This window comes from Paramisgurnus dabryanus, chromosome 2 (assembly GCF_030506205.2).
Source record: "Paramisgurnus dabryanus chromosome 2, PD_genome_1.1, whole genome shotgun sequence".
Classification (NCBI taxonomy): domain Eukaryota; kingdom Metazoa; phylum Chordata; class Actinopteri; order Cypriniformes; family Cobitidae; genus Paramisgurnus; species Paramisgurnus dabryanus.
The window spans coordinates 24102053-24128118 of NC_133338.1; the positions used below are offsets into that span (position 1 = coordinate 24102053).

The 26066-nt window shown below is 36.7% G+C and overlaps 2 protein-coding genes across 4 annotated transcripts; one reads left to right on the forward strand and one right to left on the reverse strand.

Moving 5' to 3' along the window:
- Nucleotides 1-27: 27 nt before the first annotated feature.
- On the reverse strand, nt 28-11091 carry rgp1 (GP1 homolog, RAB6A GEF complex partner 1). Of its 2 annotated transcripts, none has more exons than XM_073812254.1 (9): nt 10956-11091; nt 9696-9811; nt 9459-9592; nt 7089-7172; nt 6559-6708; nt 5774-5920; nt 5569-5696; nt 1697-1874; nt 28-627 (listed from the first exon to the last, which is right to left on the reverse strand). In XM_073812254.1, the coding sequence occupies exons 2-9, from the start codon at nt 9809-9811 to the stop codon at nt 404-406; spliced, it is 1161 nt and encodes a 386-aa protein (XP_073668355.1). In that variant the 5' UTR covers nt 10956-11091; the 3' UTR covers nt 28-403. The 2 variants fall into 2 exon arrangements, with proteins under 2 accessions (XP_073668355.1, XP_065104796.1); XM_065248724.1 differs by lacking the exon at nt 10956-11091 and adding an exon at nt 10132-10477.
- Nucleotides 10027-25910, forward strand: gba2 (glucosidase, beta (bile acid) 2). Of its 2 annotated transcripts, none has more exons than XM_073812251.1 (17): nt 10027-10048; nt 11521-11762; nt 13199-13290; nt 13376-13491; nt 14208-14426; nt 15246-15485; nt 15876-16132; nt 16427-16552; nt 18768-18952; nt 19148-19252; nt 19349-19456; nt 21727-21878; nt 21968-22074; nt 22449-22591; nt 24982-25097; nt 25344-25535; nt 25663-25910. In XM_073812251.1, the coding sequence occupies exons 2-17, from the start codon at nt 11572-11574 to the stop codon at nt 25861-25863; spliced, it is 2550 nt and encodes an 849-aa protein (XP_073668352.1). In that variant the 5' UTR covers nt 10027-10048; nt 11521-11571; the 3' UTR covers nt 25864-25910. The 2 variants fall into 2 exon arrangements, with proteins under 2 accessions (XP_073668352.1, XP_065104797.1); XM_065248725.2 differs by lacking the exon at nt 10027-10048 and adding an exon at nt 10959-11099.
- The last annotated feature ends 156 nt before the right edge of the window (nt 25911-26066 follow it).

Genomic DNA, 26066 nt, shown 5'->3' on the forward strand with positions numbered 1-26066 from the left:
GTCATTTATCAATAAAGGTAACACAACTTCTGAATTCAGTTCTTTATTCAAGTATAGTTTATATATATCTAAAGAAATAGAGAGTCTCACAAGAAAGAATTTCATGTACAAATAATGTATAACAGCTTATGATAGATGACTCAAGAGAAAAAAAACATGTGTAATAGTTTGGAGCATAATATTCAAATATAAACAATAAATATAGAAATGTTTACAGGAGGTAAAGCACTGTTGTTGTTCAAGGCTGAAATGTTAACAAGTATCTTAAATTACAAGAATTTTATTCTCAATGCACTGCAAAAGATAAACACCAACAACACAAAAGTACTTTTTAATTCGGAAAAATTTCACAAAAAAACACTTTTCCCTTTTAAGATCTCTCAGCCTACGAATAAAACGTAACTCAAATGTTTATGCTGTTTGTCCCTGTGAACTGGGAAACATATGAAGCTAGCGTGGGATTGGTGGGTAGCACTTTGATCGGCAAGTCCCAACTAAAGGTGTCCACATCCACATGCTCCGCCCCGGTCCATACTGTGACCTCTGATTGATTCTGCAGAACCACAGGTGCCTCAACTGGCTCCCGCGCAGTCACAAACTCAAAATGCAGACGCCATCTTAACGTAACTGGTGTAGGAAGATTAAAAACACAATATAGAATTAGTATTTTATGTGGTTAAAGATGTGGACTTAGAAGTCAAAATCATACATTTCTGGAACCTCTATACCTGTCATACAATGTTAAGCTGTTTAACCTTTGCAGATCCTTTTTCTTTTATTGAAATATCCTTGATAATTACATTTAAGGCAGTAGTACATTTAATGTAGTATTCACCTCTGCGTATGTAAAATCAGGCATATGACATCAAAAAGTGATTTAAAAAGCAGTATTGTCAACTCAATCTCGCCATACTTTGATGTCATTCGTTGATCACTTCGTGCATCCAGCACCCCACTCTGCTGTTTTTATCAAGCCAATTGGCTTACGTTATAACGTAGCTGTTGTAAAACTTTATTTCATTACATCATCCATGAAGATGATTTGTGGTCCCGTTTCCATCCACAGATTGGTTTTGGCACCACAAAAAGTTAAACAAACCTATTAGTTCTACAGCAGTAAAAGCAGAAACCAAGGATAACAGGGATATGTGTGATCCTGGACCACAAACCCAGTTGCCAGGGTATTTTTGTAGCAATAGCCAACAGTACATGATTGTATGGGTCAAAATTATCGATTTTTAAATGCCAAAAATCATTAGGAGAGTCTGTAAAGATCATGTGCCATGAAGACATCTGTAAATGTCCTACTGTAAATATATAAAAAATATTTTCATCATTAGTAATACGTGTTGCTAAGGACTTCATTTGAACAACTTTAAAGGCAATTTTCTCAATATTTAGAATTTTTGCACCCACAGATTCCAGGTTATTTAGAATTTTTGCACCCGCAGATTCCAGGTTTTTAATATTTGTATCTCGGTCAAATATTGTCCTATCCTAACAAACCATACATCAATGGAAAGCTTATTTTAAAAAATAAGTCACTTTGCCAGTGATGTTTGGATATTTTAATGCAAAAATCTTACATATTGTGCCTTTAAAACACCAGATTACTGGCAATATAGAATTGCACTCTGTTTTGGATAAAAAGCTAAATGTTGCCATTACTTATTTAAACAATTTCACATTGTCTGACCTATATCTGTGGTAAATCCTGGCGTGACATTAAGAGGTACAGGGAGGGAGAAATGACTGGAGGCCGTGTGCAAGCAGGACTCAAGGTGTCGCCCATGACCAGTGACACTGACAGGCTGACCGGGCCGTCTCTGGTACTGCTCATTGACCTCCTCCTCACTCTGCAGACTAACTGAATACTGGGAAAACATAAACATTTAAACATATTAAACATACTGACATTCCAGGAGCATTCGTGTAAATAAGAGTTTGAGTCCTTTGTTGGCCTCGTTACAACATTTCTATCAACCAATTGGATTGCAGAATTAGATATAGGGTCAGCATTATATATATTTAGGACTGGTTGTATACCATTCTTATGAAACTATTATTTCCTTCTAATTTAATGGATAAGTTATGGTTAAGGTTATAGGTAACGTTCAGGTTAGGATTGCTTTTGCCCTGGAAAGTTGTTCCAGGACCAACAAAAGATGTTGATCCAGGAACATGTCTTACGTACTTGACAAAATCACAACAATACAATGAAGCACACAAACTAGCTAATCTTCAGAGGCCTTTAGTTACTTGGAAAACACAGGCAGGTGTTTTTGATTATGGTTGGAATTAAACCAACCATGGGACAGAGAACCTCCAGGAGCAGGACTCTCTGGTTTAAAGGGCCAATATTATGCCTATTTTTACAATTATTTGCATTTAAAGGTACACACATGAAAACAATGCTATTTTGCTCCCACCTGAATAGGGGCATATTGGACATGATATAACAATATCAGTGCAGACAGCAGACACGCCCCAGCATCTGAGAATGGAGAATCCTGCCCATTTTTCAAATATTTAGATAACTTTATTTTATTTACTTGCCATGTTTTTCATCATTCAAATTTGGCTGGGTGGTTACTATAACAGTGTGACAAACTGAAAACAAATTTAATATTGGACTTTACACGGACTTTAAAGTTGTTAATTCCTTTTTCTATAAAAGCTGTTCACAGATCAACCAAAGATTTTCTCAATACTGTTTAAAGTTCACTGCATTCACCATATTTGCCAAACCTGATGCCTATGTGACCCAGGGCAACAAAACCAGTCTTAAGTCTCACGGGTATATTTGTAGCAAAAGCCATACGTTGTATGGGTCAAAATTATCTATATTATTCTTTCATGCCAAAAAATCATTAGGATACTGGGTAAATATCATGTCCCATGAATTATGCCTATTTTTACAATTATTGTTATATCATGTCCAATATGCCCCCATTCAGGTGGGAGCAAAATAGCATTGTTTTCATGTGTGTAACTTTAAATGCAAATGATGAGCTACTGCTTTCGCTTAAAAATAGATCTGATTCCCGTGAACACAGTCTGGGACAATAGTGTCTTTCAGGGGCGTTGCTAGACATAAAGCTCTACTGGGGCACAGGCCCCCCATTTTTTGCTGATTTTTTTTTGAAAGCCTGCTGTGTGCAAGAGGTGTGCAACACTTCTATACAATGTCCTTTGCTTAACCCACTATTCTACAGTGCAACAGTTACTGCGAAAGATATACACAAGTGTATTCTTCATCATACCTAACATTATTAACATGTTTGGAGGCATAAATGGCATAACATGTTTGGAAATAATGACAGCAGAGAAATATTTTCTACATTATACAATGATAGCAATGATTAATAACTTATTTTTACAAGATTATTTTAAGAAACCCATCATTTTATGACTGCTATACTAAATAATCTCAGTCACAGTTACTGCTAACTGTTTGTGTTATGTCCTAGAGTTAAATATTAGTAAACTAAAAATTAATTTCATATCTGAAAATACAGAACAGTATAACACATACATCTGTTGATTTTCTCAGCAACAATGCAAGACTTGACAAGAGGTTTTCCTGAGATTTTTCCTCTAATGTTTGAGACCTGACAGGGTCAGGATGTAGTTTGTCTAACCTCCCTTAAACGTTTCATTTCTTATTCTCTTTCCCTGCTTTGCACAAAACATTTCTGATGTCCATCTACAGAAACCAATAATGATCGAGTCAAAATAAGATTAGCATTATTATTTAGAAACTTACTTTAGTTTCGTTATGCTTTCATAAGCACTCGCGTGGCGTCACCTTTTGAATGCGGTTGTGCGCGGTGAACGCAAACGCGCGCGGCCATGAATACGTGCGTGCACGCGTCAATGCGAATGCTTCGTCGCTTTTACAAGCCTAAATTGAGTAACTACTTTGCATAAAGATCCGTTTTTGCCGCGATTGTCTTTGTAAAGGATTGCACTAGTTAACTGCTAAAATTTAAACTTGAGATTTACACCGGGGGACACAAAAGATTTACACTGGGGCACGTGCCCCAGTAAAAGGGGTCTAGCGACCCCCCTGGTATCTTTAGCCGCATTAGTGCTTCAACGTTCTAACAAACACATTTAGAAAAGCTTTTGGGTAAAATTAACCAGTCAGTCAATGGCTCTGGGCAGGGCTTTGTTAGTGTGACATCACATTAACAAGAGAATCAAAACAGCATGTGACTGCTTTGCTTTTTTTGGGGATTAAAAAAGGATAGGGAGGATTTTTTTTCATTGTATGGTTGTGGTGTTCATACATTTTTGTCAAAATGTAACCCTAATATGTTTTGTGGATTTTCCATAATAAGGGCCCTTTAAAGTCTGTGTAAAGTAATTTCAGAGAACTGTTTCTAAACTCATAAAATATTTTAGAAATGTATTACTGAAACAATTGAATTGACAATTGAATTGAATTGAATTGTGGAGTCAGGCACAAAATCACTTTGCATACTATATAGTAGGAGAAAAGCAGTAGGCGAAGCGAGTAGTATGTCCGAATTCATAGTATTCAAAAAACAGTAGGCAAAGAGTCCCCAGATGAGCGATTACTTCCAGTTAGATTTTGAAGTGTGCATAAGACGGACACTTCACTATCCCATGATGCCCTGGGAGAGGAGTTATCCAACGAAGAAGTAGAGGCATGCGACTGTTTTCGCGCTGGAATGACATGGCGTGATGACGATGTATGTCACGTGATGTATCAACATGGCGGATGTAGTACATCCGAATCTTATTCATACTACTAGGATTCATTCGATACAGTACCTACTGTTTAACGGTCAGTAAGTACGTGCTTCATCTTATTCAGTACAAAATGTACAGTATGCGGTTACGGACACACCCAGCTTTCCAACAAGTGGGTGTGGTTTCAGTGCAGACAGTAGACACTAACCATCTCTGAGAGTGGAGAATCCTGCCCATTTTTCAAATATTTGGATGACTTTATTTTATTTACTTGCCATGTTTTTCATCATTCAAATTTGGCTGGGTGGTTCATAAAACTGTGTGCTTTCAGTGTGAGAAACTGACACGGACTTTAACGTTGTTAATTCCTTTTTCTATAAAAGCTGTTCACAGATCAACCAAACATTTTCTCAATACTGTTTAAAGTTCCCTGCATTCACCATGTTTGCCAAACCTGATGCATATGTGACCCAGAGCAACAAAACCAGTCTTAAGTCTCACGGGTATATTTGTAGCAAAAGCCATATGTTGTATGGGTCAAAATTATCGATATTATTCTTTCATGCCAAAAAAATCATTAGGATACTGGGTAAATATCATGTCCCATGAAGATAAAGATGGATAAATATATCAAAACTTCATTTTGCAGTTGCTAAAGACTTTATTTAGACAACTTTAAAGGTGATTTTCTCAATAATTCGATTTTTTTGTTGCACCCTCAGAATCCAGATTTTCTATCCCAACGAACCATACATCAATGGAAAGCTTTTTATTTAACTTTCAGATAATGTATAAATCCCAATTTCAGAAAATGTACAGGGTCACAAATACCCATAACACATCCTTTACCTGTAAACATGGAATATCCCCCTCTGAAAAATTGAAGGTGCCGATAATATCTTCTCCAAGCCTGTACACGGTCTTAAAGATGCAGAACTTGGCCACCTTTCCCCGCATGTTTGTGATGTTGAACATATCTGTGAAGGACAAATCAAAAGTGCTTATTAAAATATTCAGAGCAGAAAAAAGTATAACACACAGAAGACTCCCTCACATGGGCACCGTCGCGAGGTGGTGATCATTAGCATGTCAAGAGCTCTTTCTAGTGGTCTAGTGTCTCTCCTGTTTCCTTCCTCTTCCTCCAGGAAGGGGTTTGAGGGAGCCACTTCTTCATCTTGTGGAAACGGGGGCTCTGGCATGCCTGTAACAGATACACAAAGATCTCAAATCCATAATCTCAAATGTATTGGATTTATACTGCCACTAAAACATATGACGCCTCTTCATGTAGTATAAAACATCCTTTACTACACCCCTGAAATAATTTGACTCTATATGGAGATTTTAAACACCCCACAAATTTTCAGATATTATAATATATAATCATTGTGTTAATGCTTCCTAAAAAAACATAATAATTTTTTTTAATCTTTTAGGGACCAAGGCCATGTCAAAGATTAAAATCAACGATGACCAAAATTAAACTTAATTAGATTTAACTTGTGGACTTTAAGATACTTTCTTTCAAGGTCAGATATTCATTGCTGGAATTTTTATTTTATGATCACATTCATATTAGCCAACTTACTTATAAAAAAACACATTTTAACATTTAAAATTGCTTTTCTATGTAAAAAATTAAATAACTCAAACAAAGCAATAGGACATACAACAGGATGAAACCTTTTTAGTGTGCAAAACCTTTTCCACTTCAGTGGAAAAAGTTACGTGGTGCACCTTTAAAGCCTGCTAGTAATGACACCGAAACTGCTTTGCATAAAAAAATCCTGAGGGAAACCCTAAACAAAAAAGCACAAATAGACCACATGTGCCACCTACCATGGAGTACCAGAACCCTAAAAGGAACACGCAGTAATTTGATGGGTGAGTTGACTCGCTGACAGCCAATAGTGAGCTTGTACACATATTTCACTGCCTGACCACGAAAACTTGGTGGACCATCAGAGGGAACAACCTCACTATAGGAATCTATAAGACAGGAAAAGATTGTTTTGCCATTATCATACAGATAAAAACATGTGCATGAGTGACACATTATTATTGGCAGCCTCTAGTAGTTCATGATGACATTTACAAGGCCTAATCTGTAATCATATGACTGTACAGACCAACTGTTGCCAACTGACAGAGTTGACCATTGATCTTGTGCCATCATGAACCAGCTTCAGTGGAAAATCGACATTATCTGGGTCATGTGGGATTGGTCTTATTTTAAACCGATTAAAGAGCTCCCAGAAATATTGTATAAAACACAAAAAATAATCATTACTGTATGAAAACAAATGCACAATCTAGATCAGAATCCGTGATTGAATCGGTGTATAGATAAATTATATTCAGTCTATTACAAGTCTTGCTCTCTCCAGGGTCCAAGCGAAGGTCACAGAACAGGATCTTAGGTGGTGTGTCCAGCACACATTGCCCTCGTTCACCTGGATCATTAATAGAGAAAGAAATAAAAAGGATAGTCAGGAAATAAAAATGTATTTGACACAACAGCACTTTATGTTCAAGGTTTTGTCTTGCTTAGGATAATGCTTAGTTCTTGTGTTTAATGCTTAGTTCTTGTGTTTAATGCTTAGTTCTTATTCACCTTTTTATTTTTATTCTATTTAGGACATTTTAATTATATATAGACTTATATTTAAATGTGTGTCTTGTGTATATGATGGAAACGACAAGAAAGCGTCTCTGAATCTCAACCTAAAGAGCTATGAGCATCATCGAGCAAGGAGCTTGCACATCTGCCTCAAGGGATAGTGTGCTTTTAAAAGGTGCATTGTAAATCACTTAAGATAAAAGCAAGCAACTAATCAAAAAATCTGAACAAGATGCCAACTTTGTGAACCTCATGATCTTTTGAATCCAGGCTCCAAAAAACAGAGACGTTTTTCTATGAATAAATCTCAGATTACAGGAATCTGGGCAAAGCTCAAAGGACTTCCTTTGTTGCATGTGGTTCCATGCACATTTTCTGACAGACTTTCTGTATGTGGCTTTTATGATATGATATGCCCTTTTACACAGAGATTACGGAAAATAAACGGAAAATGTGCAATTTGTACAGGGTTGTTTGATTTCTGATTCGTTCCCACTGCTACTGATTTTCCGGAATCTGTGAGTGCATTTACACACATGCCGTATTAATCCTGAAAAAAACATGTGATGTATTTAAAGTCCTGCACTTGGTAGGTTTTTTCCACAGGTCTGAAGTTTGCTAATTATCTCTCTCGAGAAACCACGCGCATGAATTTTTGTTTATGACAAGTTAATAAGGAGCCCCTGATGCGCTGTTCTGTCATGCTTGTGAATGATCTCTGTTTCAACACCGGTAGTGACGAGCTCCCTAATCTCTGCTTCAGTCCAGTTTGCAGATATTTCTCATCTTGAATGAATGTTGATCTGTGTTTAAATCCCTGTGTTGAAAAGCTGAACCATAACCGTCTTGATGTGATGACTTGCGCGTCATCACTACGGCACACCCTTTATGGCAGAGTTTCTGCATCTTGTTCACACAGAATGCTTTCTGTCAATGTTACTAGGTTTTTTTTAAGGGGACGATCCTAGAACATTTACGGGACGTTTGTGTTCATACCGAAGCCTCTCTGTCAATTTTACGGAAATTCTTTAGGACCAAAGTGCAGTGGGAATGAGGTTATATAATAAAGAGGTTACCTTATAATTTGGTACATACTTGAATGATGATTATACATTAAATTAAACCTATTAAACTTTATAGGGCGGTTTCCCGGACAGGGCATATGTCCATCGTTTTTCAGACAAACACATTTTTGGATATTTTAGAAAATGTTTTAGATCTTTCAGTTATATCCATATGAATATATAAATATATCCATATTTAAAACTTTATTAACGTAAATAACTAACTTCCGGTAGCGCCGCCATCTTAGACTCCTCTGTATTCAGGAGAGAGTATTAGCGTAGTGTACGCACTTTTCTTAGTGACGTATGACAAATTCGGAGGGCAGGGGCACAGAGCAGCAGCAGAGTAACCTCCATAGGCTGCGTAAGCTCTCATCCTGAATGCGGACGCGACTAAGATGGCGGCGCTACCGGAAGGTATTCATTTTCGTTAATAAAGTTTTAAATATGGATATTTCTACAACACCACCGCGCGGATTACCCTCAGAAGACCTTTGTTTATCATCCTGGAGCCGTTTGGATTTATTTTGTGAAGGATGGACGCACTTTTTTTGGACTTGAAGGTCGTGGACCCCGTAACTTCCCATTTAATCAACTGAAAGATCTAAAACATTTTCTAAAATATCCGAAAATGTGTTTGTCTGAAAAACGATGGACATATGCAACTCGGACAGCTTGGGGGTGAGTAAATCATGGGTTTAATATAATTTTTGGCCAAACTATCCCTTTAAAAACACCTTATACGTACAAATCCTATCCGGGGTTTATTTAAACTATGTTAAACAGTTGAATAATTTACACTTTCAACAACCACAGGATCACTTTCATCCACTTTCCAAAACTGCCACAAACAGTGTAAACAAAGCATCCCAGCCTTTTGCATATCTCACATGTAGTTATATAAATAACCACCTCAACTTATCATTCAAATAAATATCTAATTCAGTCCGGCAGAGATAAAAAAAAATCAAAGCTTTAGATACGACTGTCCCTATTTATCTTTAATTTTTTATTAGGTTTAAGGCACTGCCTAAAGATCAGCTGCTTGGGTTCACCTCTGCTTGGTATCAGCACAGTGTCACTCTCTGCTTGCACATCTTGCTTGGTGCCCTGAGTGGGCACAGCCACACGACTGTCACTGGCATGAAACTGGCAGTGGATCTGAGCACTGGCCCAAGCCAACATCTCACTGTGGAAGATCAGGAGACTCAGTCAGAAAACACATAGAGCAAAGCACATAACAGTATCTACTGTGCTGTCAAAACACTCATAGTAATGACAAAGCTCTTTACCTGCTGGCAGATGTAGAGAGATGTGACATGGGGTTTGTGAAGGTTATAAGACACTCTAAAACCTCCCCGGCCAAAAATACAGGCCCTCGAGCCATAGATGCAACCACCTCAATCATCTGTAGAGTACAGAGAGAGCAAATTAAAGTTGTGTGTAAACACAATAGATTATTCTTTGGCACCATATACATATGTATAAATATTTAACTTTGACTACCAGGATATGCAAACTATATTAGGCTTTAGGAATTTATATTTAAACTTCGGCAGTAGCACAGGTAACTTATTGTATAGAGACTTCTGCTCCTAAAAAGTAAAAACCTGACAGTGACTACAGCACAGAGGTAAGAGAAGAGGTGAGTTGTCATCGCGCAGGTTAGCACGGAGATGGATATGTAATATGTTAGCATTTATTTTATACTTATGGACTTTAAAATACCTTGACGTTCGTTGTATAAAGCGAAGCACAACGATTTATTTCGCTCTTTATTTTCCACGTAACCCGGAACACATAACGTTAAAAACAACAAAAAGACCGGTAATGCTCAATGCTTCAACAACTCAAAAACAAAACAACCAGAGGAGGATTTCTCTGGGTCATTACGACGTTTCCCGGAGTTTCCCATACGTCGATAAAGCTTTACTCATAGATGTAAAACGAAACGATGTCAGAGTTAAACTACAATTTAGACGAATAATATATGCAGAAAAGTTTGTTTTGGATCAACATATCATGGTAAAACAAAAAACGTCCCCTCTTTTTTCCAACCCCGGAAAAACACGTTAGCCAGCATAATTGGCTCCGTGGCACATGTGACGTAAAAGTCTTAATCCAAAAACGATAGAGGTAGATTTTATTTGAACAAATTGAATAAGAAAAAAATTACTTAAAGTAGTGTAAATAGTCAAGTGAAAATATGATATTAATTATATATTATACATAGTATAGTAGATAAAAACACTGTGTTAGCTATACAGATGACAGAAATGCTAAACTCGTCATCTGTCCCCCCCTCCAGCTGTGTGCTTAGTGGTTTAACCCAACAATGTACTATTTTGCGCTTTCATTGGGATTTGATCGCTCATCGCTGACTTGACCAGGTCAACTGTAAAAGGTAGCAGTGTGCAATTCAGCCTAACAGTATGTCTACCTACATTGGAGAAACGTTATTTCTTGTTCTTCCGTAAGCTACATCAATCTTTTTTCGTGTACGAGTTCGTTTTTGCGAATTAGATTTAAACACATTTCTTCAAAGATTTTACCTCAAAGGTGGAAGAGCGAAGCTGAGGGGACACCCATCCGGCGATTTATTGACACAGTCATGCTGTTAAGCATCAAAACAAAATCAGCTCGAAGCTTTTTTCCTGCAGCCCACGACTAACCCAAGAGTGGTTTTGGACGCAGTGGTAAGAAATGTGAAGTACTCTGCAAGACAAAACTGATAAGATAAGGATTAGAAAAACATTCATGATGCAATCATAGAAAGACACCTACACGTTGAGTCTGGTGTCAAGGAAAGACGCAATGGTGTATCATTCGGATCTTAAATGATCTAACTTACACAGAAATCCAGTGCTATGATGTGGCTCATAGAAAGCATACTATGCGGGGAAGAGTAAGGCATTGTTAGTTAATTAAAGGAATTGGGTCAGGTTACACCTGCAGCCTGTGGTTGCTACCTGCCCGGTCTCTCTGGTGAACTTTGAGTTCATATGTAGATTACTTGCAGTAAACACGCAAATTATGCATACACGTCTTGTTACACAACCCTACAGACAAGGCACCATTTTAAAAATGTCCTATTAATGTGTTTTGCTTTTATTTCAGATCACACCGGCCTTCTTTTGGTTTGGACCGGTGGCTCTGCAACTCTAAAATATGGATTTAAATGACAGCACATCTCTGGCTGAGCTTATGAGCCGGTATGTGTCTACAGAAACAGGATTCGGTCTCCCTAAGGATGGCTGGCGGATATGTCTCGCACACGAGTTCAAAGAAAAGAGGAAACCATTTCAGGCCAAAGATGTCTCATTCTCCAATTTGATTGATCATTTAGGCCTAGGTCTCAGGTATGTTCAACAAGGCGTATTTTAATAAAATCATTAAATCTTCATGTCAGTTATGTGAGTAGTGTGTTCACTTTGTGTTAGAAATGTATCCTAAGAGATCATAACAGACAACAAACCACTTGGCTTGTGTGGTCTTTGAGAAGCGCACTTGTTTGATGTATGCAGCAACCCATTTTTACAATTTCTCCTTTAATCTGTAATGGTCAAAATTTTGTTATTGATGAGTTTTAGCTTCTGAACAGTTAGTTGAGACTTAAAGTACGGCAAAAACCGGTTCTGTTTTGACCACAGTAGAGCTTGGTTTGTTTTTCCACAGCCATAGTTATTTTATGAACCAAGAAATGTTTACTGGTAAAAGCTTCATGACTTGTTTATTGCTTCTTATCAACTGGCAAAACATGAAGCTTGAGGGTGATTCACCTGTGCTATAAGCCATCCCAGATGTTTAAAATCCTGCACCCCTAACACATTTGTCTGACAGTTAACCGACATGATAACGACAAATTGATTTATAAGATTTTTAGCTGTTAAAATATATCTAACATAAGGATAATATCAAAACTGTGGCAGTATAAGGTTGGTTAATGAATAATCATTATTGACCCTGTGTTGTTTTCTAAGTTAATGATAAACTCATTGGCAGAGTTTTAATAATGGCATTATTATATCAAATCGATTTTGAACTGTTAAACTGCATCTTTGACATATGTTCCTACAGTCGTTCCTTTATTACACTTAATTAATTATTTACAGCTTTCACCAGTGTAGATCACTCGTGGTTATCACATGAAGGAAATCTCATTACTAGGTGAAGGTTGAGATAAGTTGGTAGATTTAAAAGATGTTAAATCCTTCTATTGTGATTGTTCCAAGGATTTGAATCGAAAAAGTGTTCAGCACAAAAGTTTTTTTTTTTTTTTTTTGGTGCAGAGACAGTTTACAGCTCAGTTGCCAGCATATCCCATAATGCCATGTGTCCTTTTCTATTTGTGCAAATGAGCATGAGCATACTACTTCGAATATCACACACTTTTGCATCACCATATGCACACACAGATTTCCTCCCCAAAACGCTCGTATAAACGCAGAAAAAAAGTGATAATGCAACCCACTTTTGCGTTTTCTCTTCAGATCGTTTCCGGGTAAATGTAGCCTAAATGTGACCCTGCCTGGGAAATCCGAGCTAAAGTCGCATAATGTATTTATGAGATTACAAGCATCAAAGTTTGATTTCAATCATTGATTTCACTTTAATTTCAATCTTTGACATGGCCTTACTCTGTAAAAATGAAATATATCAAGATCATTGTTACAAAATGTTCTTTACATTGTAGAATGATTTTATGAAGAAAACTGTAAATAATAAAAATAACTTTAGCTGGGTTTTGGCAGACTGGGTCACATATCTCTCTTCCCCTATGTGTTTTCCTGAACAGGTATCTGTGGTGGTGGTACAAAAAGACTCAGATTGAAAAGAAAGCACCTTTTATTGATATGTTTAGAGCTTTACCTCTTAATCAAATTTATGGTAAGTGCAAAGGCCAACAGAAATATCAAACTAATAACATAACTCTTAAAATGACCTGGTGTAAGTGAAAACATGTTTTCTGCAGGTGTTCCTTTAGGTGGAATTGGGGGTGGCAGTATTACTCGTGGATGGAGAGGAGATTTCTGCAGGTGGCAACTTAACCCTGGAATGTACCACTACAAAACTGTTATAGCTAACCAGGTAAATTTCTGAATGTGAACTGAAACTGTTATATATATATAACCTGAATACTTGCACTTAACCAAGAAATATTCTCAGTGTGTATTTACTAGGGATGCACCGATAGGATTTTTTTGGGTTGATACCGATTTAAACGGACAACTTCTGGCCGATACCGATGCCGAAACCGATATTAAACACTTGTATACAATCCTATACAGTTGGTCTATTAGCTAGTTTATTTCTGAATCAAATTATTTTTACTGAACATGGATTGGATCTAATTAACATTCAACTGACCAACATAATAAGAGAGGTACAAATTAAGCTAAAACAAATATAATTAGACAGCATGACAACCTTCAAAGGTGGTTTTTGCTATTCAGCATTTATTTTATTAACATTTTTTTTTTACATATAATGGATTTCTTTATGCAGTTAATTAATAAACAATCGGTATCGGCATTTCTCGTGCTATTGCCGATGTGCCGATGGTTTCAAATTCATCAAAAATCGGACGATAAATATCGGCGGCCGATACATCGGTGCATCACTAGTATTTACTTAGATTTGAGTGTTTAGCAAGTCACTGTGACTCGCTGTGAAAAATGAATAACTCTTTTAAGCTGTTTAACTTTAGAACTTATATGTATTTATAACATAGTTATAGGCAAGTCTGTAGTACCTATATGTACTGTTAAATTTCCAGGTCTTCATTTCCTCTCTCTTTCTCCCAGTTTACAGTATGTCTGCGCAGAGGGGGTCAGACAGTATACCAGCAGGTGTTGTCTACAGAACGTCCCTCAACACTTCAGGGTTGGAACTGGGGCTACTGTGGTGAATACGCCTTTTACCATGCCCTATACCCACGAGCCTGGACCGTGTACCACCTGCCTGGCCAGAACGTCACCCTGACCTGCAGACAGGTGTCACCTGTCATTCCGGATGACTACACGGTGAACAGCTCTATGATATGTGTTTGATATCTTAGTTACATTGTACCTTTTAATTTTGTTGTAATTTTACAATGCTTTTCAATATGCTCAAAGATGATGAAAGCGTATCTAAATAATAATAATAATAATAATAATAATAATTATTATTATTAAAAACTAAATATTTACTATTTAAAGGCTTTAAATATGATTATTATATATAACATTAATATTGATTTTTTTTATTGAAAGCTAAATATTGACTATGTAGAGGCATTAAATATTATTATATTAAATTATAATAATATTATATTAAATGTTATTAATAATAATAATGATAAGTTATTATTATTGTTATTGAAAACTGAATGTTGACTCTGTAGAAGCCATAAATATTATTATTATTATTATTATTATTATTATTATCATTATATAACATTATTATTATTATTATTATTAAAAACTAAATATTTACTATGTAGAGGCTTTAAATAGGATTATTATTTACCACATTATTATTTATTTTTATTGAAAGCTAAATATTGACTATGTAGATGCTTTAAATATTATTATTATTAAAAACTAAATATTTACTATGTAGAGGCTTTAAATATTATTATATTAAATCATATTATATTATTTTAAGTATTATTAATCATTAAAAAGTATTATTGTTGTTATTATTATTATTGAAAATTAAATATTGACTATATGTGGAGGCCTTTAGATAAGTTTTCTGGACTTTTTGCCTCTTTCTGCACTGCATTTAATTTTTTCCTTATTGGTATTCATTTTTAAAATGCAAAAATATAAATCTATCTCTCTTTTCCTCTTTCTCAGGACTCCAGTCTTCCTGTGGCTGTGTTTGTTTGGGATATTGAGAATAAGAATGACTATGCACTCGATGTTTCCATCATGTTTACAATGGTTAACGGGTCGGGCAGTAAAGACGACAAGTGTGGCGGGCACTGGAACGAACCATTTCACCTCGAGAAAGAGGGAGAATCCGTTGCTGGAGTTTTGCTACATCACAAAACACCTGTTAACCCGTACACCTTGTGTATGAGTGCAAGAAATAAGGTAATAAAACTGTTAAGCAACTGGTTTTGCCTGTAATAAAATAAATAAATAAAGTCTTATGTTGAGCAAGAACAGGATTGTCTGCCAAACAGGTTTCACTTTCACCCCTACTTTATAGTTTGTGCTCCTGCTTTTTCAATGAAAATATGAGCGTTATTGGCTAAGGGATTGTTAGAGGTTGATGAACTAAACTATACGCAGAGAAAGTGAATACAACGTAAAGCATGTACCTAGACAATGTAATGTATAGAAAAGCATTCTTTAAATGACCAACTTAGACACACAATAGACATACAGATTCATATCATTCATGTTGGCATTGACTATTTTGGAGCAGAGCTTTTGGATCTTCCCAAGTTTATGTTCATGGTTGCACTTGGTGTCTTACAGTCAGGCCTAGAGATCAGTCACCAGACAGCGTTCAGCCCAAAGGGAACCTGCAATGCTTTGTGGAAAGACCTCATGACAGATGGACGACTCGATTCACCTGAGGGACCCAGCACGCCCACAGTGAAAGGAGAGGATGTAGCAGCAGCCCTAGCCGTGAGCTGCTCTGTGCCTGCTAATGGACACAACAGTATGCAGTTCAGTTTGGCCTGGGATATGCCCAAAATCACATTTGGTTCGAGAGAGAGGGTGCATGCCAGGTATGTGCACGTACAAAATTTGAACATACTTTATGTGTGGAAAAACTTCCTTCAAGTCCTACGATTTACACAAAGTCTGTTCTGTCATTGTTTTCAAATCTCTTTCATTTTCAGTGTATACACTGTAATTCAGGTTAGATTGTAAAAAAAATTTTTTCAGTTACTTAGTTCTTCAATTACATCAGGAAAATCTTAACAGTTTATGTAACACATAACTCCTGTAGCTTTTTACATCATCTGTACTAATGTTTATCAGTGACCCTATAAAATAACAGGGTGGGGTGTTTGTTTCAGGCGATACACCCGTTACTATGGCAGCAAAGGGGATGCAGCCCCCTCTCTGTCGCACTACGCGCTCACACACTACAATAAATGGGAGGAGAGCATCGATCAATGGCAGAGTCCCATTCTTCAGGACAGGTAAAAAGAAATGAGTTTTTGAAGAAAGCCGAAAGGTGTGTTTCAGTGAATTAAGCTGCCAGAGGCAAGGTTACGACTGTTTTCTTTGTGTGTGCAGCCTTTTTTTTCTGTAACTGATTTGCCTGTTTACTAAAACAAACATTAGGCTCATCGTTAACCTACGTGTGTTGATATAACCCTTTTATGACATTACTACTAAGATCCTTTCAACAATGCTCTTCTTTTTGTAACTGTTAAGTGCACTTTATACAGTCAGATTTGGGTGTGGTATTGTCCACCTACATTTTTTATTTAACATAAATCATCAGTTTGTAGGTGTAAAACAGATTGATTCTTCTTAAGATTGATTAATTGTACATTTTCAAACATTTTTGATATTAGGTAAATGTTGTGTAATAATTGCGCGGTTTCCCTGATAAATGCATGTTTGAGTTTTCTTAAAGCTCTACTGTGTACTTTATTGAGTTAATTCTTAACAAAAACCCATTTTTTCTTTCAAAAGTATGTGCTCATTCATGTGTAATTACTTCCCACCCACTAATCAAAGTATTCTCGTAAGTGTAGAATCTGCTATTTAAAATACATACCGTCGAAGCGCTCTCTAGCTGAATCCATGTTGTGCCTCCATCTTTGAAATACATTCGCCGACGAGGGACATTCCTGAAATTCAAGCTCCGCCTTTCGCGCTTTCACTCTACACTCACGCTGGCCGATAGCTGAAGCCTCCGGAGGTTGCATGTGTAGGCGATATACGTCATCACGACAGTCTTATTTCAGAATATTAACAATTATAAAGCTGACAATTATTCTTAGTTAATTGTAAATTGATGTAATATACGTATGACTTGCGAATGTAATGCTCAGTTGATTTAAATAAACCTGGCTTGATGACGTATGCAGCCTACGACCTGCGTAGCTGAATTCTTCGGCTGCGATAGCTGCAAACCGTGATGAACCTGCGATCTAATGCTTTGATTTGAAAGCCTTTTAAAGACATATTCTCGAGGACATTAAAACAAGTCGCCAAGGAAGCGAAACGGGGATTTTAAACGACAACGCGACAGGAAAAACATCAAGACCAAAGTCACTATTGGAGTTAGTTTTCCAAGATGGGGCTCAAGGGACACTGAAGTTGCTACTTTCTATATTCTCCACAGGTAATTCAGCATATTCGTTTACATCTATACAGTCTATGTTGTAAACTTGAAGTTTTATAGTTCCTTGGCTAACTTTAGCATGATTATGCATAACACTTGTTAGTGTAAACACGCATGTGGTTTAATGTGTCCGAACAGACACACGCCGTCTCTCCGCCCATTTATGTAATCTGAGGTACTGAGATAAATGTTTTTTTATCTTTTCTGACCTCTAGCACAAACACACGGTGACAGCGCTATTTTTAGCCTTTCATTGATAAAAGCGTCTGATCTGCGCGTCTTTCATTTCATTTAACAAGTGTGTGAAAGTTGCGCGATCTTTTTTCACCAATATGAGAGAAAGCTCTTACATTTACACGGACATGTAACGTTTACTTAAAACATAAGCCTTGTACTTTGACATAATATTAGTTCGCGTCCATTTAAACCCGTCATGGTTGCTTTTTGTATGTGATTTTAAGCGGACATATCATGACAATCAGACTTTTTTCATGTTAAACATAAATCTGTGTGCTTTGATGGATCACAGGCAAAGGACATTGCAAATTGTTAATTTTTTTCTCATTGCTTTTGCTTTGTAGCTACTGGAAGCCATGTTAACCTTGGCATGACACGGCCGGGCCACCGTACGAGTTAAAACGCGTTCCGAATGGGGGGGGCTAGAAAGTAATATTCAGTTGCTTGTCATATAGACTTTCACCGCTAGATGGGAGTAGATCTTACACAGTGGAGCTTTAACTAAAATCAGCTTGCACTGACATCTTAAAATATATTAGTGCCATTGTTGTTGCCATAAAATGCACACCAGTAATGTTTTTTCTAAGGTATGGTTGTTAAAAACTACTTAATATAACCAAAGCCTAGTCCTATGTAGTTTAATGTAATCCTTGTCCACATAAAAGTTCAATTTATTTTACTGGCAATTTTATGTATGCCTTTTTTATTGATATATTTTATGAGCCAAACTGTTCTTTAGATAACCGCTACAGTTGACACTACTGCAGTGCATCAAGAGTAATGTCTCTACCAATAGACTGACATGCTCTGTATCTGTGTAGTTCACTTCCAGCTTGGTATAAATCAGCTCTGTTTAATGAGCTTTATTTCGTTGTGGATGGTGGGACTGTGTGGCTGGAGCTTCCAGAAGACAGTGACATCAGTGGTGGTCTCCGTCCTGAGGATGGGGGGCTTCCAGCCCAGCCTCTAATTGTTAAGGAGTACGGGCGATTTGCTTATCTGGAGGGTAAGAGAATAGGACTTTTAACGTTAAACATTAAATTCATGTATGTAAACTAAATAGATTTCTTTAGAACATGCCATTTCATTTTGAGTTTATTTGAGATTTTAAGTCAATATCTTGTGCTTTGGCTCTTAATTTGTTGTTATTCATGTAATTCAAATTCAAAATGATATGTGTCTTGCCTGTTTCTGATCCTAGGTCAGGAGTACAGGATGTATAACACATATGATGTGCACTTTTACGCCTCATTTGCACTGATCATGCTATGGCCCAAGCTGGCTCTGAGCTTGCAGTATGATATTGGTGAGCTAAACATTTTAAGGTAATATTTAAAAAAATGATGCAATGTTGTTTTTCTTATTTTTTTTTATAATTTCTCAATCCATTTGACTCTTTCAGCTGGCAGTGTCGTTCAGCAGGACCCTACAGAGAGATTAAATCTAATGAGCGGCCAGTGCTCACCAGTCAAGACACGAGGTGTCGTGCCACACGACATTGGAGACCCTGGTAAGTTGTATATTTAAGCAATTATTGACGATGGGCCATTGAATTATTCAAAAATAATGCACACCCAAAGTGGTAATGTGGCATGAAGCGGAGTGCCTTTACACCACGGGGGTGCATTATTTTCAAATAATTCAAAGGACCGGAGGCAATTTTTCCTCTTATACCACGGTTACCACAACATTGCTCTGGAGCCCATTTTTAAAACATTTAAAAGGTTAGGTGTGCGGTTTACAGAAAAATCAGAATAAAGCATTCAACAGCCCGGTGGTGTAAGCAAGCAATAATTGACGACAGGCCGTTGAATTATTCAAAAATAATGCACACCCATTTTTTTTATTATTTGTACACCCAATTTGTATTATTACCACGTTTACCATATATATTGCTCTGGTGGTTAATTTATAACCAACACCTGTGGAACAGTTCTCAACCAATCAGAATAAAGCATTCAACAGCCCTCGTTGTATAAACCATTTTACTTCATTACCGTATGATTTGAAGAGTTACTTAATAAAAGATTTATAGTAATTGATTACTTAAGAAGAATATTTCCATAACTCGTATGGCCGTTTTGGTTACATTTGTGGTTGTTTTGAAAGAGGCTTAAAGGGATAGTTCACCCAAAAATTAAACTTCATTCATCCTTTCCTTACCCTCATGTTGTTCTAAATCTGGATGATATTTTTATTCTGATAAAACAAAATAAGATATTTGATGGTAAGCTCACAGTTGACGGTACCCATTGATTTCCATAGTATTTGTTTTTCCTACTATGGAAGTCAATGAATACTGTCAACTGTGTGCTTACCATCATTTATTCAAATATCTTCTTTTGTGTTGAACAAAATAAAGAAATTTATACATGCTTGTAATAACATGAGGATGTGAAAATGATGACAGAATTTTCATTTTTTGATGAACTATCCCTTTAAATACTTTAAAGGAATATTCCATTTTCTTAAAAGAAAAATCCAGATAATTTACTCACCACCATGTCATCCAAAATGTTGATGTCTTTCTTTGTTCAGTCCAGAAGAAATTATGTTTTTTGAGGAAAACATTGCAGGATTTTTCTCATTTTAATGGACTTTAATAGAGCCCAACATTTAATACTTAACTCAACACTTAACAGTTTTTTTCAACGGAGTTTCAAAGGTCTATAAACGATCTCAAACGAGGCACAAGGGTCTTATCTAGCAAAACGATTGTCATTTTTGACAAGAAAAATAACAAATATACACTTTTAAAGCACAACTTCTCGTCTAAATCCGGTCCAGCGCGACCTAACGTAAATGTGTAGTGACGTAGGGAGGTCACGTGTTACATATATAAAACGCACATTTGAGGACCATTGTAAACAATAAACTGACACCAAGACATTAATTTGTATCAGTTGACATACAACAACGTAGGAACGGTCCTCTTTTAACACACTTGTAAACACTGGGCCGGAGTTTCGCGTTCGTCCTCTGTGACCTCTTGACGTCATGACGAATTGTGTGGGGTCACATTGGCGCATCACGACCGGATTTAAACGAGAAGTTGTGCTTTAAAAGTGTATATTTGTTATTTGTATTGTCAAAAATGACAATCATTTTGCTAGATAAGACCCTTATGCCTCGTTTGGGATCATTTAGAGTCCTTTGAAACTCAGTTGAAAAAAACTGTTAAGTGTTGAGTTAAGTATTAATTGTTGGTGTCTATTAAAGTCCATTAAAATGAGAAAAATCCTGCAATATTTTCCTCAAAAAACATAATTTCTTCTCGACTGAACAAAGAAAGACATCAACATTTTGGATGACATGGTGGTGAGTAAATTATCTGGATTTTTCTTTTAAGAAAATGGAATATTCCTTTAAGCTTGATAGCAACTGGTCACTGTGTACTTTTATTTTAGAGAAAAGAGTGGATAATACAATTTTCAGTAAATGAATAATATCTCTATAATTTTTAAATGTTTTATTTATCAAATTTTTTGAGGAACCAAGATTGTGTCCAGGAAAACATGCTTTCATAATGTTTTCCTGAAATCTTTTAGCTTATGAAATAATAATGTGAACTAATGGTTTGAGCTTCCACTCAATGGCTCATATAATGCAATAATATGAACATGGGAGCTGATTCTAGCCTAAAACTTGTGCTTTACCTGGTTTGCAAATGATTTTTAAACAGAACTTTCACATATTTCAAAAAAATTCAGTTTTAATTTTTTTCTTAGATGAATTCACCTAATTTTCTTAAAAGCTTATTTACTTTTCAATTTTAATCAGACGATGAGCCGTGGGTTCGTGTCAACGCTTACTTGATTTACGATACAGCTGACTGGAAGGATCTGAACTTGAAGTTTGTGCTGCAAGTATACCGAGACTATTACTTGACCAAGGATAAGCAGTATCTGAAGGACATGTGGCCCATATGCCAGGTAAGTTGTGAGTAATAAGTGTAGAGATATAGTAGGACCGATCCAGGGTTTCAGCACACATAACTCACAGGTCTGGTGTTCTGGTTCAGACAGTCATGGAAACAGAACTGAAGTTTGATAAGGATGGAGATGGGCTGATTGAAAATTCTGGCTATGCAGACCAGACTTATGATGGATGGACAGTGACTGGAGCAAGGTAAGTGCTTTGAAGAAAAACAAACGAAATGATAAACCAAACAATGAAACATTTTAGTGTGTCAAAAATTTAATTCTTGGTATGTCAGCAGCTCTTTAGTTAAATTTTATGTTTAAATTATTTTAAATTATTAGGCTGCTGATTAAAATACAGTGGTTAAATGGTGTTTTGGGACATCGGCTAATGTGGGATACCCAACCACTGTTGTGTAGTACAGCACATTGCTCCATTACTAGCAGGTTTATATTAATATTACCATATTTTAGCTGTGTTGCCACATGCGACAATCCCAGTAAATCTCCTCGATTCCCTAATTAATGTGCCAAGCAACAACATATATTCATAAGTAACAAGTGTGTTTGTGCATGTTCCAGTGCATACTGTGGTGGTCTGTGGCTGGCGTCAGTGTGCATGATGTGCAAAATGGCCCGTTTGCTGAATTGCGAGTCTGTTTATCAACGCTACCGAGATATTTTAGAAAGAGGAAGTGCAGCCTATGACAAACTCCTGTGGAATGGTGAGTGTGACAATAAGCATGATATTCATACCAGCCATAAATCTTATTTTTGTTCAACATCTTTTTTTTCTTCTTAAAACAGTGTCTGTCTTGTCTATATGTCTTACTTAAAGGGAAAAAGTGGCTTTTTGTAAATATGCTCCCCTAGAGTTAAACATTTGAATTTTACCATTTTGGAATCCGTTCAGCCGATCTCCGGGTCTGGTGCTAGCACTTTTAGCATAGCTTAGCATAATCCATTGAATCTGATTAGACCATTAGCATCGTGCAAAAAACCCCCAAAAAGTTTTGATATTTTTCCTATTTGAAACTTGACTCTTCTGTAGTTACATTGTGTACTCAGACTTACGGAAAATTAAAAGTTGCGATTTTCTTGGCAGATATGGCTAGGAACTATACTCTCTCATTCTGGCGTAATAATCATGGACTTTGTTGCTGTAACATGGCTGCAAGAGGCGCAATGATATTACGCAGTTCCTAAAAATAGTCCCCTGCTATTGAAAGTTACCAAGGGAACTATTTTTGGGCAGTGCATAATATTATTGCAAAAAAATATATACATTTTTGGTCAGTCTAAGTACACGATGTAACTTTAGAAGAATCAAGTTTTAAATAGGAAAAATATCGAAACTCTTTGGTTATTTTTTAGCGCGATGCTAATGGTCTAATAGGGCTGTCACTTTTGAGAAAAATCAAATTCGAACGGATTTCGAATATCATGCAATTTATCCGAATATATTCGAATATCTGCCCCCCATTCCCCCCCCCCCCCCCCCCGGCGCGCATCAAAACCCACCGTAATGGAGATTCAGTCACAAAATTATTAACAGTGACAGTCATAAACTGAAACTGGGCTGTCTGGATTACCTTTTTACTTAATGTTTGAAACAGCAGGTTATTAACTTATGAATACAAAACTTGATTCAGAAGTTTACAAAAAAATGATTCAGTTACAGACAACGTGACAACCTGGACAGCAGCAGGAGTAGGAGCCCAAACGGAATTCGCGCCCGCAGATTTCAGCAGAAAAACCCCGGGGAATTCTGCGGATTTAATGCCCGTCATTGACAAGCACACATATCCCGCGCTTGAGCGTGTTTGTGAGAAGTAATCTCATTGACAACAAGGACACATACATACATAGCCTATCCTGCGCGTTTGTGAGCCGTCAGTGACAAGTACATTAACCCTGCGCGTGCTGTTTGCTTGCCCGTTTTCAATGATAGAGAGCACAAACCCTTTGATACTTGAGATGAAATTAAACTTACCGGTAAGTTAAGCAGATCTCACTTGACTCTGTCTTCTATGTGACTCGCGACAGTCAGCACATGATCATTTAAAATCCGTTTACAAGCCAAATGCTGTTGTTGTTTAATATAAAGTTTACATTGCGTTGTAAAAATTATGAAATTATCTTCATACATGCTATTTTCATAATGCGAACGTATTAACGCAAGTTTTTTATTCTGCTATAATGTTTAACACTTATAGCAGTGTTATATGTCATTTTATATACAAACTATAATTCTATCTTGACATGCACATTAGGTTCATGTTGGTCCAATTTGATTCCCTCTCTTGCGCACAGTTGCAGTCGTCGGTCTCACTCTCAGCCTCCTTCCTATTACGAGGTGTTACTGTAAAAAATGCGCTACACATGGCATTTTAAAAACCGGATGGTTTATTTATAGTTCGAATACGGATATTTCACGTCATGTTCGAATGCATATTCGAACATCGAATAAAAAGTGACAGCCCTATGGTCTAATCAGATTCAATGGATTATGCTAAGCTATGCTAAAAGTGGTACCGCCAGACCTGGAGATCAGCTGAATGGATTCCAAAACGGTAATCAAATATTTAACTCTAGGGAAGCTGGAAAATGAGCATATTTTGAAAAAAAGTGGAGTGTCCCTTTAAGTTACCCAAGTTGTGTGGCTCTTTCTATTAATATGCCTTTGTGTGGACATGTAGTATCACGTAGTCATCATTAATATCTAGTATAGAGGAGCTATTCTTTAATTCTTTTAATTAATTATTGGTGTTGAACACTAGGTAAAAAAATTTGGTTAGGCCAAATAATCAATTTGTATTTGTCATTTTGAGGTCTGTGTTGGCAGAGCTTTTGTTGTTTTAAGTTAAATAAAAATGTCAGTTTGATTATCTAATCCAGTCATCATGATCTATATGCAACTTTAACCACCTTTAACTTTTCTTTTTTGTTGTTTAAGAAGCTACGGTTCAAATAAATAATTTGAGGTTTTTGGTTGTTGAAAATCAGGTCATCATAAGATCTATTTGCATACTAAGGGATCATGTACAGTAGAATGAATAAATGAAAAAGATTTGTCCATTAATGTCTTTTTGTAATTACTTTTTTTTTGTTTCAGGCAAGTATTATAATTATGACAGTAGTGGACGGAGCCTATCCAACAGTGTAATGTCAGACCAGTGTGCGGGACAGTGGTTTCTCAGGGCGTCTGGACTTGGGGATGGTGATTTCCAGGTATGTAGAGCCCAAAGTGTACTCTATGTATTAAACTGTATTTGTCATAATTCATCTATGGGCAAAGTCTGCTTACGTATTATATGCACATCGCCCGTATGCAACTATCTACACATGCCAACAACAGCATTTATTTTTTAAGTACATTTGTTTAGTTTTTTTGCACATTATGTACAACTTTTGACCTATTCACATAAGACAACAACATTAACTTGGCACTATTTCAATATAAATTTCTTTGTGCAGGCCTTTCCCAAGGAGAAAATCTGCAGTGCATTGAAGTCGGTGTTTGACCTCAACGTTATGAGCTTTGCAGGTGGACAGATGGGTGCAGTCAATGGGATGAGGCCAGAGGGTGTGCCCGATCGTTCTAGTGTCCAATCAGATGAGGTTTGGGTGGGTGTGGTGTACGGTTTGGCTGCTACAATGATTCATGAGGTAAGACAAACCTCAGGTCATTGTTGTGTTTTTGCAGATTGCCAATGCATGTTATTCTTGTACAATAGAAATAATTAAAATTGTTTTTTTTTCTTCAAACATTAACTGTAACTCGTTCATTTCCCAGGGCATGGTGGAAGAGGGTCTGCATACTGCTGAAGGCTGCTATCGTGCTGTATGGGAGCGACTGGGAATGGCCTTCCAGACCCCTGAAGCATATTGTGAGAAATCCATCTACCGCTCTCTAGCTTATATGAGGCCTCTGAGCATTTGGGCAATGCAGCTTGCATTGAACAACCGACAAAACCACATCAAAACCACTGAATAGGACATGGGACTGGATATGAATATACTGTAATGATGAATATATAAAAACATGCTGATGGGAAGGTAAAATGAGCCTTCTTAATGAAGTGAACTTTTGATAAATGTCCTTGATTTTTGAACTTTTAAAAGACTGCAAAAAAAACTTTTTTGGGGATCAAATGTGTAGCTCAAACATGCACAGTCTTATACCCGTGTACACAAAAA

Excerpts from the sequence above, each read along its gene's own strand:
- rgp1 (XM_073812254.1), bottom strand. The coding sequence starts at position 9,811 with ATGATTGAGGTGGTTGCATCTATGGCTCGAGGGCCTGTATTTTTGGCC. Across the intron at positions 5,921-6,558 it reads TAGGGTTCTGGTACTCCATG|GCATGCCAGAGCCCCCGTTT; the intron begins GTAGGTGGCACA and ends TATCTGTTACAG. Across the intron at positions 5,697-5,773 it reads CACCTCGCGACGGTGCCCAT|ATATGTTCAACATCACAAAC; the intron begins GTGAGGGAGTCT and ends TGTCCTTCACAG.
- gba2 (XM_073812251.1), top strand. The coding sequence starts at position 11,572 with ATGGATTTAAATGACAGCACATCTCTGGCTGAGCTTATGAGCCGGTAT. Across the intron at positions 16,133-16,426 it reads AGAGAGAGGGTGCATGCCAG|GCGATACACCCGTTACTATG; the intron begins GTATGTGCACGT and ends TGTTTGTTTCAG. Across the intron at positions 22,592-24,981 it reads TGACAAACTCCTGTGGAATG|GCAAGTATTATAATTATGAC; the intron begins GTGAGTGTGACA and ends TTTTTGTTTCAG.